This window comes from Photinus pyralis, unplaced genomic scaffold (genome assembly GCF_008802855.1).
Source record: "Photinus pyralis isolate 1611_PpyrPB1 unplaced genomic scaffold, Ppyr1.3 Ppyr1.4_LG3b, whole genome shotgun sequence".
In the NCBI taxonomy this organism is placed as follows: Eukaryota; Metazoa; Arthropoda; class Insecta; order Coleoptera; family Lampyridae; genus Photinus; species Photinus pyralis.
Genome location: NW_022170510.1, coordinates 5,275,728 through 5,288,030, shown reverse-complemented (window position 1 = coordinate 5,288,030; position 12,303 = coordinate 5,275,728). Strand labels below are relative to the sequence as shown.

At 35.9% G+C, this 12,303-nt stretch overlaps 1 protein-coding gene across 1 annotated transcript; it reads right to left on the bottom strand.

The window, feature by feature from the left end:
* Positions 1-868: 868 nt before the first annotated feature.
* On the bottom strand, positions 869-4,993 carry LOC116167038. The gene is made up of 2 exons (XM_031482275.1): positions 2,920-4,993; positions 869-1,038 (listed from the first exon to the last, which is right to left on the bottom strand). The coding sequence occupies exons 1-2, from the start codon at positions 4,991-4,993 to the stop codon at positions 869-871; spliced, it is 2,244 nt and encodes a 747-aa protein (XP_031338135.1).
* Between the last annotated feature and the right edge of the window lie 7,310 nt (positions 4,994-12,303).

Genomic DNA, 12,303 nt, shown 5'->3' with positions numbered 1-12,303 from the left:
GTGGCTGAACTTTGAACAATTCCAAGCTGATTTTCTGAACAACTATTGGTCAAGGGAAGATTCAATTTATGAACCCAGAGTGTATAATAAAAATCAGGGGTCATACACACACCACATCTGGTTTTGGATCGATAAGACACAGAATCTGAAGCCATTACAGACGCTTTGTGGAGAACTGTTCCGAAACGGTAATTGCATTCTCGTCATTACTGAAAAAGAACAACAAATGGGAGTGAGAAACAGAACAAACAAATCAAAGAAGATCTCATGCATGCAACGCGTTTAGCAGATCTCGGCTTTTCACGACAAATTTTTGTGGTAACTGACGACGCATCAATAGCGGCCTTGGGGGTTCACTCGTTCCAGGTGACACAAGAAGACGAAATTCAGACAATCGCGTTTGCTAGTCGAGCTCTAGTAGGCGCATATAACAGTTAGATTTGCGTCTCTCAGTCGACGATGAACTTCCTTTAGTATAGTCATGTGCTCGTGGAACGTTTGGATACAACAGTGATATAATCGAGATACACAAATAAATTTTCTCCCACTAAATTTCCAAAAATGTTGTCCGTTGCTGCGTAGCTGGAACGTTTGCAACACCGAACGGCATGAGGGTGTATTCAAAGAGACCTCTTTTAGGAACAATGAATGCTGTTTTTTCGCAAGATTTTGGATGTAATGGGATTTGATAGAAAGCCTGCCTAAGATCAATCGGAGATAAATAATGTGCGTCACGTAACTTATCAAGAATAGTGCTAGGGTAAGGAAGAGGATATGCGTTTTTTTTTTGTTATGGCATTTAGCTTCCTACCGTTGAAATACAATCGGTAGCTATCATCCTTTTTTTTACTAAAACCGTAGGTGAGTTTCACGGCGACGAAGACTTCCTAACAATACCCGCCTCTAGCATACGATCTAAGGCGTCATTAGCATGTGCTTGCATTGCTGGGAGTAAGGGAAGGTACCTTTGTTTAATAGGATCGGCAGTTCCTGTTTCGATCTTATACATCACCCTGTTTGTTCGACTTAACAGTTCACCTGAAATTCCCTTAAATGAAACAACATTAGACAGCGCAATCCACTCATGAGGATTAAGATCGCCCGTTCCTTTGAAAATCGATATATTATACACATGCATGTTAGCTAACACCAGGGATCTGAACTTTATACTGGTGCAACACTTTACGTAGGTAATAAAACTTGAAATTAAGTTTGTCCACACCAAGCTCCAAACCAAAATAAAGGTAAAGTGATCGATAGTAAATTAAACTGGATACATTTAAAACTAAGCATCTTCTTTAAAAATCGCGCTAGATTTATATCTCGCGCAAGGTAAGATTGATGTGGATTTCGGGATCGGTATTCATGCATTCATAAAAGAAAAAGCAACTAATCATTCGACTGAAGTAGTTCACGTCTCCTCATAACTCCGCCAAGTAATAAATAACACTCTGGATTCCTCAGTTTGCATAATGAGGCAAACCGAACAGTGTGACTTACTAACATCTTTGAATAGGGTAAAACGCAGTACCTACCCTTCTTATATCTGGGCAAATGCTACACGATGCTCGGAGCGAAAGCGACCCTTATTAAAATTCATAAGGCTCATATTGAATTTAAAAATTGTAAAAATCTTTCGGATTTAAATAATTTATAAGGTTACAAGGTATGGTGATCACGTCCCTAAGTAGTTTAATCGGGTAATGGATGTACCAACACCAAGCACAAAAACAACAGTCTACATGATACATAATTCTAGAACGTGATGGATAAGTTTTTCTTAAATTAACTCGAGGATTTCAGATTATGTTTTCAGTTTGCTACGCTGGTTATTGTATAGGGGAAAGTGTCATAGCGGTCGGGATCTGCGTGGAAACGACGCATTATTGATGTACCACCTGTTGGCACAGCTCGGTCGTGTGCATTATCACTCTATGCAAACGTTTTCTCCATTATTTTTTGCCGTAATTTATCTTCCTTTGCAATACTAAGTTGGTACTCTACTAAAACTCTAATAAGGTAGTATCCGTGCAGGTGGATAAGATGTAATAACACGCTTCGGGCACCGTCTTCCAAATTCAGCTAACGTAACAACTCTAATAAGAATGTTCAAAGATGCGGAAGCTAAATTCTATTTACCCTACCTTTTACATTTGTGCTAATTTACCACTTCGAGTTCGTAATTGAAACCAACTCCAATAATATCGCATAAGGCACTCAGGTATACATAGATCTGTCGAAATACAGAACGCTGGGTGGTAGGAAATGTATTAGCAGTACATGGATCAAGGGAACCCCAGTTTATAAACCATGCGGCCATAACTCCGGCTTGTACAATTTTCTATACGTGCATGGAATATTTGCGATTCTTTATGAAAATATTTTATTTTTCATGTAACATCGGGGCGTTTTATTTAATAAAAATGTGGCACGTTTTTAATGTGCCGGTCAGATGCGTGTGTAAGAAAATAGCCATCGAAAATGCGTATGAAATTGTTGCCTTTTTGTATCAAAGGCGCGAGTTTAAATTAAATTCTTATTTCTGATGAAATGTTCCGCTGTGGTAACAATGTTAGTATGAGTGACATTCCAATTTTCTAAGCATCTTCATATAGGCGCTACAAAGCCTTGTTGCTGCCTATGCCCACAGTTGGTTAATAACAAAGATAATATCACCGAACATGATTCAAGCTCAGCTGACTCAGCTTGGGTTAGGACCTTCCATAGCTACATGTGTAGGGTAGGATCGTCATGACTTAAAAAAGAATAAGCTAACTATCTATTCATGATTTTTTTTTTGTTAAGTACGACTTCGACTGCTAAGGTCTTTTCGTCTACTTCTAATCAATTGTAAGGTCTTATTACTGCCGCATTATATTTTGTTGTACATATTAATCAATTTTAGGTAGTCAAGAGTACTTCTAATCCGGTCATCGCTTTTAAGATTATCAGGTAAGTTTCTCATTAATTTCTTTTCAGCTTTTTGGTGGTTATGTGCTGCACAGTCGCAAATTATGTGCGTTACGGTCAGTCTCTCGTTGCAGTATTCACACAAGGGTGCATCGAGGCCCTTCAGCAGATGCTCGTGTGTAACCTTTACATGACCAATCCTCCGCCTGTGTGTTTTGACCATATCTGCTCTGGACATATGTTTAATGTAAAACATTCCCCTTACTTGCCGTTTTACTGTGGTAAGATTTGTATTCGCCGCTTGCCATTTATGTTGCCATGTGTCTAATATCTTTTCTTTTAGGTATGTAAATGCGTCCGTTTTTTCCATCACGTCAACGTCTACTTGTGGATGTTCAGAAGCTTCTCGTGCTGTTCTGTCTGCAAGCTCGTTGCCTGGTATACCTGCGTGTCCTGGCACCCAAATAAATATGATGGAAACATTTTTGTTATTTAGGTTTAATAGTTGTGATTGGGCCAGTTTAGTTAAAGCATTACTGGAGTAAATTTGTGTTAAGTCTATTAATGCATTTATATTATCGCTTGCAATAATAAATCTTTGAGTTTCTGACAACGAGGAACAGTGCTGAAGAGCTTTCCAGATGGCATATCTTTTTGCGAATCCTATAGTCGACTGCGGGTTTAAGGTCCATTTATTTGTTATCTGCGAGGCGATCGCACATCCTACTCCATTTCCAGATTTAGACGCATCGGTAAATATGATGTCGTATTCTCCATACTCACTACATATATTTGTAAATTTCTGTTGAAATGTATCAAGTGGGGTTTCTTTACGTTCGAGTAATAAGAGATCACTTCTAATTACTGGTTCTGATAGCTTCCATGGACTATGTTCTTGTATTTGTTCCTCTAATAAGGGAGGTAGAATTATGTTGTTACGCTCTATATATTCAGAGAAACGGACGACAGCTCGCCTAGTTATTGTTGGTCGCAACCTAAACATAGTTTGATCTGTTTCTAAAATGGAATTATTCGGATGTGCTGGTAGTGCTTTTATATTTGTGAAATACTTGATCAGTATACAATTTCTTCTTGTTTCTAGCGATGGCATACCCGATTCGCACTGTAAGCTATCTATTGGGCTGGTAGGAAAAGCGCCAAGTGATATCCTTATCGCAGAATGATGTATTTTATCAAGTTTGGATATAAGTGATTTTCTCGCAGACGAGTATACTATGCAGCCATAGTCAATTCTGCTCAGAACTAATGTCTGGTATATCTTAAACAAACTTTTCGGCTCTGCTCCCCAATTAGTATTTGCTAAGACCTTCAGGATAGTTAGATCATTGATGCATTTATTTTTTAGGTTTTCGATGAGTACCGACCATGAGAGCCGCGTATCAAACATTACGCTCAGAAACTTTACATAACCGCTACATCGTATAGGGTTCCCTTTAACGTAGAAAATTGGGTCGTAATGTGGTCTTCTTAGCCTACAAAAGTGAATACATTGCGTTTTTTCCTCAGAGAAAGAGTAACCTATATCAATTCCGTTACGTACGATTTGATCTATGGCTGTTTGCATTTTTCGTTTTATCTCACCCATATTTGTACCGGAGCAAAAGATGGCAACATCATCTACATATAGACAAGTTCTTACAGCATTTGGAATGTTACGTGCAATGTCGTTAATGGCTAATGCAAATAAACTACAGCTTATGGTAGAACCCTGCGGAACACCATTTTCGAGAATTCTTATGCATGACAGTTTATCCCCAATTCTTACGCGGAACGTTCTATTGATTAGGAAGGATTGGATAAATAATGGTAAAGTTCCAGTTATTCCTTCTTCATGTAGCTTTTTTACGATAACGTGTCTCCATGTCATATCGTAAGCTCCTTTAATATCGAACAGCACTGCTACCAGGTGTTGTCGTCTCATTAAAGCTTCCTGTATTGCATTTTCCATTACTGCCAGATGGTCGGTTGTGGATCTATTCTTTTTAAAACCTGCTTGGTACGGAGCCAATATTCCCTTCTTTTCCAGCGTCCACTGTAGTCTACTATTCACTATTCTTTCCATAAACTTACCAAGGCAGTTTGTTAAATTTATCGGGCGGTAGCTTGTTGGTTTCAATTTATCCTTTCCCGGTTTTAGTATTGGGATCACTCGCATTTATGTTCTGCCCATATTTTATTAAATAGGTCGAGCACGGCCCTTTCCATTTCAGTAGTAAGATTTCTTAGCATCTCATTGGTTATTCCGTCTGGGTCGGGACTAGATTTTGTTGTCTTTTTCAGTGCGGCATGAAATTCTGTCATGATGAACACAGCATTATAGTCTTGTTTAGTTTCTGATTGAAACGGAACATTTTTTTCCCTTTCTGCTTTTGATTCGAGGAATTCAGGGTCGTAGTTTTCAGAACTGCTCATTTTTGCGAAATGGTTGGACATGATGTTCGCAATATCTTCGGGTTTGTCCGTTAGATCATTTCCATTATACGTTTGAATGCAATGTATCGATTGGTCTTTGATATCGCTATCTGATGTTATTGTCGACGTATATTCGTTCCAGCTTGTACGTTTACTGTTACTTTTCTGCTTATTGCACGGGCTTTTTTTAACTGCAATATGGTTTTCTATTGTGGGTTGTGCTTGATACTTCCTAAAGGCTGACTTTTTCTTTATTATTGCATCTTTGACTTATTCATTCCACCAAGGCAGTGGTCTTTATATTGTTTTAGTGCCGGATTTTGGAATGCTAATGTTGGCGGCTTTTATTTAGCATTACTTATTGAACTAACATTGATATCATCAGGGACTACTAGATTTTGCGTAAAATTAACCCAGTTTCCTTTGTGTTGTAACCATCTACTATAGTGAGTTTTTTATTTACAGGCAAGTCCGTTTCAATGACAATAGGGCAATGGTCGCTGTTGTGCAGTTCGTCAGCAACGCTCCACTCCAGGTGTGGTGCTAACCCTGGGGATACGAAAGACAAATCCAGACATCAAAGGACATAGATCGAGAGTTATGGTATGTGGCTGCTCCTGTGTTCAATAGTACTATTTGTTTCTTCAAGTTCTTCAATTTGCCAGTTGGTATCACGTAAGTATATGTTACATATTGACAGTTTCATTGGATGGTCGATTTTAATAGCTACCGCTTGAAGAGTCGTATTCAATACCACCTGCTCAAAGTGCGTACAAATGTACAATCCTGAATCGCTACAGCGACACCACCAGCTGCTCTCTCTCTGTTATCACAATCTTTTCTGATAATCTTATAGCCCGCTAAAGCGTAAGTTTGGTTGTGTTTTAAATGCGTCTCTTGGATGCAAAAACAGAAAGAGTTGTACTTTTGTTGCAAGAGTTTCATATCGTAATGCCTATTCTTTAAACCTCGACAGTTCCATTGTATGATATATTTTGTGCGCCATTGTATAATCTATTTTTATGTTTGGTTACTTAAGTTAATGTCTGATATATTTATAGGTATTTACAAACTAGAACAATTACAACATGCATGTATAAATAGACATGATTGTAATTCAGTTTAATGTACATATTATTTGTAAGAATCAAGATAGAGTAGTAAAAAAGAAAAACTTGGCAACATTGTCAAGCGTATATGTAATTAAAAAAGGAATATTTAAAGCGCTTTATTTTTTAACCAGTTGTAGTTTTATTAAAACAGGTAGTTTGGTGGACACGAGGGTGGACACGACAGTATTCTTTAAAACTGCAACTTAATTCCACCTATTTCTTTTCCCCTTTCATTTTATACAATCTTTGTGATAAACGTAAAAACTAAGTAATCCTCAGGTTAATGTTAGGACAATGTAAAATCAACCAGAAAAGAGTTGGCAAAATAACATTTTATAGCTTATAATAAAACTCCTCGAAGGAATTGGTTTTAATCTATATTAGGTAGGTACATTGCAAGTAGAAGCTAAAATTAATCACTAAAGAGATTAGCAGGCACGAAGAATCCATAAGCGGAGGTTAAGCAACATGTGTACCTACAATTATCTAATCGATCACTGTAAGGATATGTAAAAATCTCCATTAGGGGCTTATAAATAATATAGAAATTACTAATAGAAATACATGATGCATTTCATTGACACGGCAATACAGAAGTATGCAAACTAACCTCGTCCTTTGTTAAACACGTCACTTTGGAGATCGGTCCATAAACGTGAACTGTGAAGGAAGGTTTTAAGTATACCCACTTTTATCTTCGTATCCGACGAATTCCTCGAAAGCAATTGCTCGAAATCAATTGCTCGAATATATCTTTTGTAGAAATACAAGTTCCTCGAGCGGCAATTTCTCGAAAACGTATTTCTCGAATTAATGTAGTCTTAAACAACGTAATTACGGAAATTCATATACTTGATGGACATTATAGCTCAGATCACATACAATTATTTAATAGGTACACCTGTTTTTCCCTTCGCCACATTTCTCATTCCTATACTATGAATAAAGATGGATATTTTCTACAGTAATGTTTTCTTGGAAAGAGCATGTGACTATAATTGAAATTGGTAATTATGGATTATTTGTACACAAGTTAATGAGCTTGCTGTTATTACAAATGACCTTAATCTGTATTAAGGCTTTCTTGGAAAAGGAATATGATTATCTTTGGAACGTAATTAGGGATTATTCGTACTCAAGTTAGTGGTGTAATTAGGGCGGGGCGAACGGGCCCCGGATACCGCGCCGGAAGGGCGCAAAAATTGTTATGATGAAAAATAATTGGGCGTGGAATCAAAATAATTGATTAGTTTGTGTTTAATCGGAACAAAAATATCATTTGGATTAATCAAACAATTAATACACATCAATCAATTATTTCAGTTATATGAATTAGTCATTGCCATCTCGACTCTGCACGAAATTGATGCAATTTGGGTGGCTTTTTGGCCGACGACGGCGACGCGGAAGTAAACGTAATTTGTAAACAGAATTTAATATACAGGTTGTTCCATTTAAATTAAAAAAGCTAAATATATTTCCGGTGAAACCGGACGTAAAGTAGTAACAACAATATGTAATCAGATGCGTTAGGCGCTATTGTACTTGACTGCAAAGTTTCATAAATATCGTCCTTTTTGTTTTAATAGTAAGCCATATGGTCGGTGCATACAGCCATTAGAGGCAAGTGCTTTAAAGGTCAATTATACACGTGTTTCTTATAATATTTTTTATTATACCGCAATATAATTTAAAAATAAGGGCAATACAATGAAATCATAATGACGTTATACTCGAATACATGTTCAATTTCGGTTGAAGTAAAATCTAAAGAAAAGTTTATGTATTTACTTGGTTCTATAGTTTATAGTTTATATACCCACCCCGTATAAATCCACAAGATTGGTCTAATTCGCCTTAAACTTCTGTACGGTTACATATAATCCATCTGTTGGCAGAATATATCTACCTATCAAAGAAAAATATATCAAGGAGAACTGCTAAAAAACCATCGGGGCATGAATTTAAGAAGGGGAGAATTAGGAAACTGGAAGAAAATGGAAAATGACATAAATAAAGATTTAGATCGATTTAAGGCAATAAAGTGATGGATACCAAAATTAATTTTCGATAGTTGCACATTTTAGAACTCATAAGCTTTCATATACTGAAAATTCGAAGTCGATACGAGGTCTTCTTATCAAGAAAATCGATATATGTTAACGACTGTGACACTTTTTGTCCAAAAACATTTTTGTCGCAAAAAATTCCTTGGTAATTGAGCAATCGAATTCGACCTTTTTCCCCGTTGTTTCCCAAGAAAATTGGTCTCTAATTAACGATTTCGCCCCATTTAGAGCAACAACGCTATAAATAAGAAAGTAAATTTTTGATAGTTGCACACCTGGAACCCATAAGGTTTCACATGGCGAAAACCCGAATCCGATATGAGTTCTAGAGACTGAGCTATAGCACGGAACGACAGACAGACGGGCGGAAATGTGACCATGCGCTCTATTTTCGTGCGGGTTGTTCTAAAAACGAATTTCCTCAGCGGGTAGTATCTGCGCGAGATACAGAAAATTATTAACATTTTGCACGCCCACTCTGTGGATTTATTTGTCCGCTCTTAGTAACAAATCTGGCTACGGTCCTGTACAGAACTAATCAAAGGACGCATCGGCACGAATTAAGTTCTAACCTCATTTTGTTCCATTTGATCCTAGATGTATAAATTTGTTGGGATTGATTTGTATTACAGTTGGAATTACTGTTGCGTATAGAGACATTGTGTAACGGAAGCTTGTTAAATTTTTCAAGTTTTGTGGATTACAAAATTATATTCGGGAAGAAGTGCGTATCGATGATTCAGATTTTTGGGAAGTTGTAGTTTTCATTAAAATTAACAAACATCTTTTTTCTGATGTAATTAAGTTTCAAATATCGTATAATATAAGATGAGTTATTGGTTTTGAACTTCCTATTTTGGGCGAGTTAACGATTAGTACGTGATTTAAAAAAGGTCACCGGTTAAAAGACGCAATAGATTCAAAGAACAATATGTAATAAAACAGCGAGACAAAAAAATTATGAGTTTGTTTATTTCCGGAAACTCGATGGGAGCGTTAATTACGGGCGTTGGTTTACTCGCGATATTAAAACCAAAATGAACAGAAATTTGGGGGGCTTTTTGCGTAGATATTCACGCTAAGCGTGGATACCGTCGCGGAAAACGCGGCCACCACTTATAAAGTTTTTTCGTAGATATTCGCACGGGCGAGTGTCGTCGCGGAAAATGCGGCTAAGGGTAAAAAGGTCCAAACCAAATAAAATTTGTTGCGCGTATTAATTTAAAATCGTATTGTTTAACCAGGAATAGTGAATTGTTCGGAAAGTATTAATCATTGAGTAACTGCAGTTTAGTTTAACGTGCGATTGAAAGACTTCCGTTCAGAAATTATATAAAGTACGAAAAGCGCGCTAGGAAATTGTTGTTCAATTGGGATTACGCGATTGGATTTAATAGGCGAAGATTGAGAATAATCTAAATCATCCTCCACTACAATACCCACCATCTAAAAAGGGGAAGAATACTACTGTCTAAATTGTAAGTTATTTTTATGAAAAGTTATTTACCTAGAAATTTATTTATATTAAATTTTTATTTTGTCATTTTGTTATTGTTTTTTGCCGAATGGTTTTATATAGATAGGATAAATATAAGTTAAGTTAGAAGAATATTCATTGCTGTAGGAATTTAATTAAGTGTTATATTAAGTAAATTTAAATATTATTCAGATTCAGGATAGATGTAAGTAATTGAGTAATTAAGATATAATATAAAAAAAATCAATTGTGAGTGCAGTGGAATTTGGATTTATTTTATTTTTTTCAATATAATCGGTTTATTTATGTAGATTTATTTTTATCAATCAGAAACGTGAGACGGTAATAGTAGGGCTATTACAATTGGTTAAAAACTAGTCCGAAAAGTTTTGTACAGTTGTCATGGTGACCATTGATAAAATTTACAATGGTGATAACGTGAAATCGTCCATTTATGTACCTAAATCTGCGATAAAATAGCCTCTTATTCAGGTGGTTGGATAAAAAAGATCATAATTTGTGCTTATTTTTAGCCTATCAATTTAGCAATTTCATAAATTTCCCATATACTGATTTTTTGGAGTGACCTAGTATGCGGCCTCAAAAATCCTATAAATCAGCTTAAAACAGGTTAATATTTATTTTAATATAAGATCATATGGTTATCCTTATCAGTTTGATGATTTTTCAGTTAATTTTCTCAACAGTAATTTATTAGGGGATGGAACTTTTAGTTGAGATAATCCTATTTTTGACGCTGCAGTGGAGAAACAATAAATTTAAATCTCGTCCCAATACGTGAACATTACCGGAAGGTTGAGAAAAGTGATTTGCAATGTAGGTATTTTCAGCAACGCACTAACCAACAAATTGAGGACGATTACGGTTACTAAGCCCATTACTCTCATTATATTGTTGCATAAAAACAAAAATTGCCCATTAGTGCAGGCAACTTAAATATGATGGATGAGGACAGAGTTGTTATCAGGTATAGCGCATTGCTTATTATTACCTAAGGGTGATTTATGCCACGATTTCAGACCATTTTATATGCGAGAACTTAAAAATTACGTGTAGTATTTAGTTACCATTCTAATGACTAAAAATTCTTCCATCTGCAGTTAATGAGTTGTGTGTTTTCCGATCACCTTTGTATTGATTGATCATGAAGTTCTCTCTAAAAGGTTCATTAAGGGAATTATTAGTCTAATTAGAAATTTCCCCGGTGAAATAGTTAGAGTTAATTTGAAACTGCAAACAGTTTCTAAATTACGTTATAGTTTTGTAATATCAAACATTTGACGTAATTTAATCGTAATTATTTGTTAGAAAATGTTACCATCTTTACTTTAACTAACTTATGCAGGGTACGTAAGCGTATTCCAAGTTTAGAATTTAAACTTTGTGTATTGTGTACCTTAATTTAATTAGCGAAAGCAATATGCCCTTATAAGGTTTAAAAGATTTTGTAGAGTGCTTCCACTATAATTCACAGATACGCCACCTCCATAATATTAAAATTAAAACAAAAGTAATTGCCACAGCTTACTAACAATAAAAGGCACTTAGGTCAATCATACAACACAACTCTCTTGTGTTAATTAACTACGGTACCGTGCCTTCAAACTAAGTTACTGTTAACGTAAATTATGTAATTACCAGATTTCATGAAATGCGGCTAAATAGCCCTTCACACACTTTTTGTGCACCCATTTTCGAATCACTATAAAACACCCTCATACTGTTAGCAAGAGACTCGCGTTACTAAAACATTTATAGAACATAATTCGTTTAACTCCGAGGGCTTCAGTAAGTAACCTCATTGAAATTCATAGCCGTTAACGTTATGACAATCATGGTAAACCTTCACACTTAAAGTAAATAATGATAATTGTGCAATGAAATTTTTTAACAATAAGATTTATAAGATGGTGTACAATCGATTGCACGGGAAGACTTGAATCGGCAAGGAATATTTAATTAAGGGCGGAATGTATAAGTGCAGATGTTTCGATCTGCAGTGATACACTTAACACGCAAGTTTTTGCCGTGCATGCCATAGAAAATGTTGAAGCATATTCTATGCAAGTAGATCATTTACGAAACCATGAAAGTTTCTAATTGGTTACTTACCTACCAAATTTAGCTATAGTATTGATTATACAATAAATAACGGGTATCTGAAGAAACCAGACAAGGTGCTTTAATTTTTACACCTCATACCTCAGTAACAGAAATTGACAACGACACGGTTTTTTTTACTCAAATGAATCTACGTTTTTACCCTTTCATTTTATGCAAA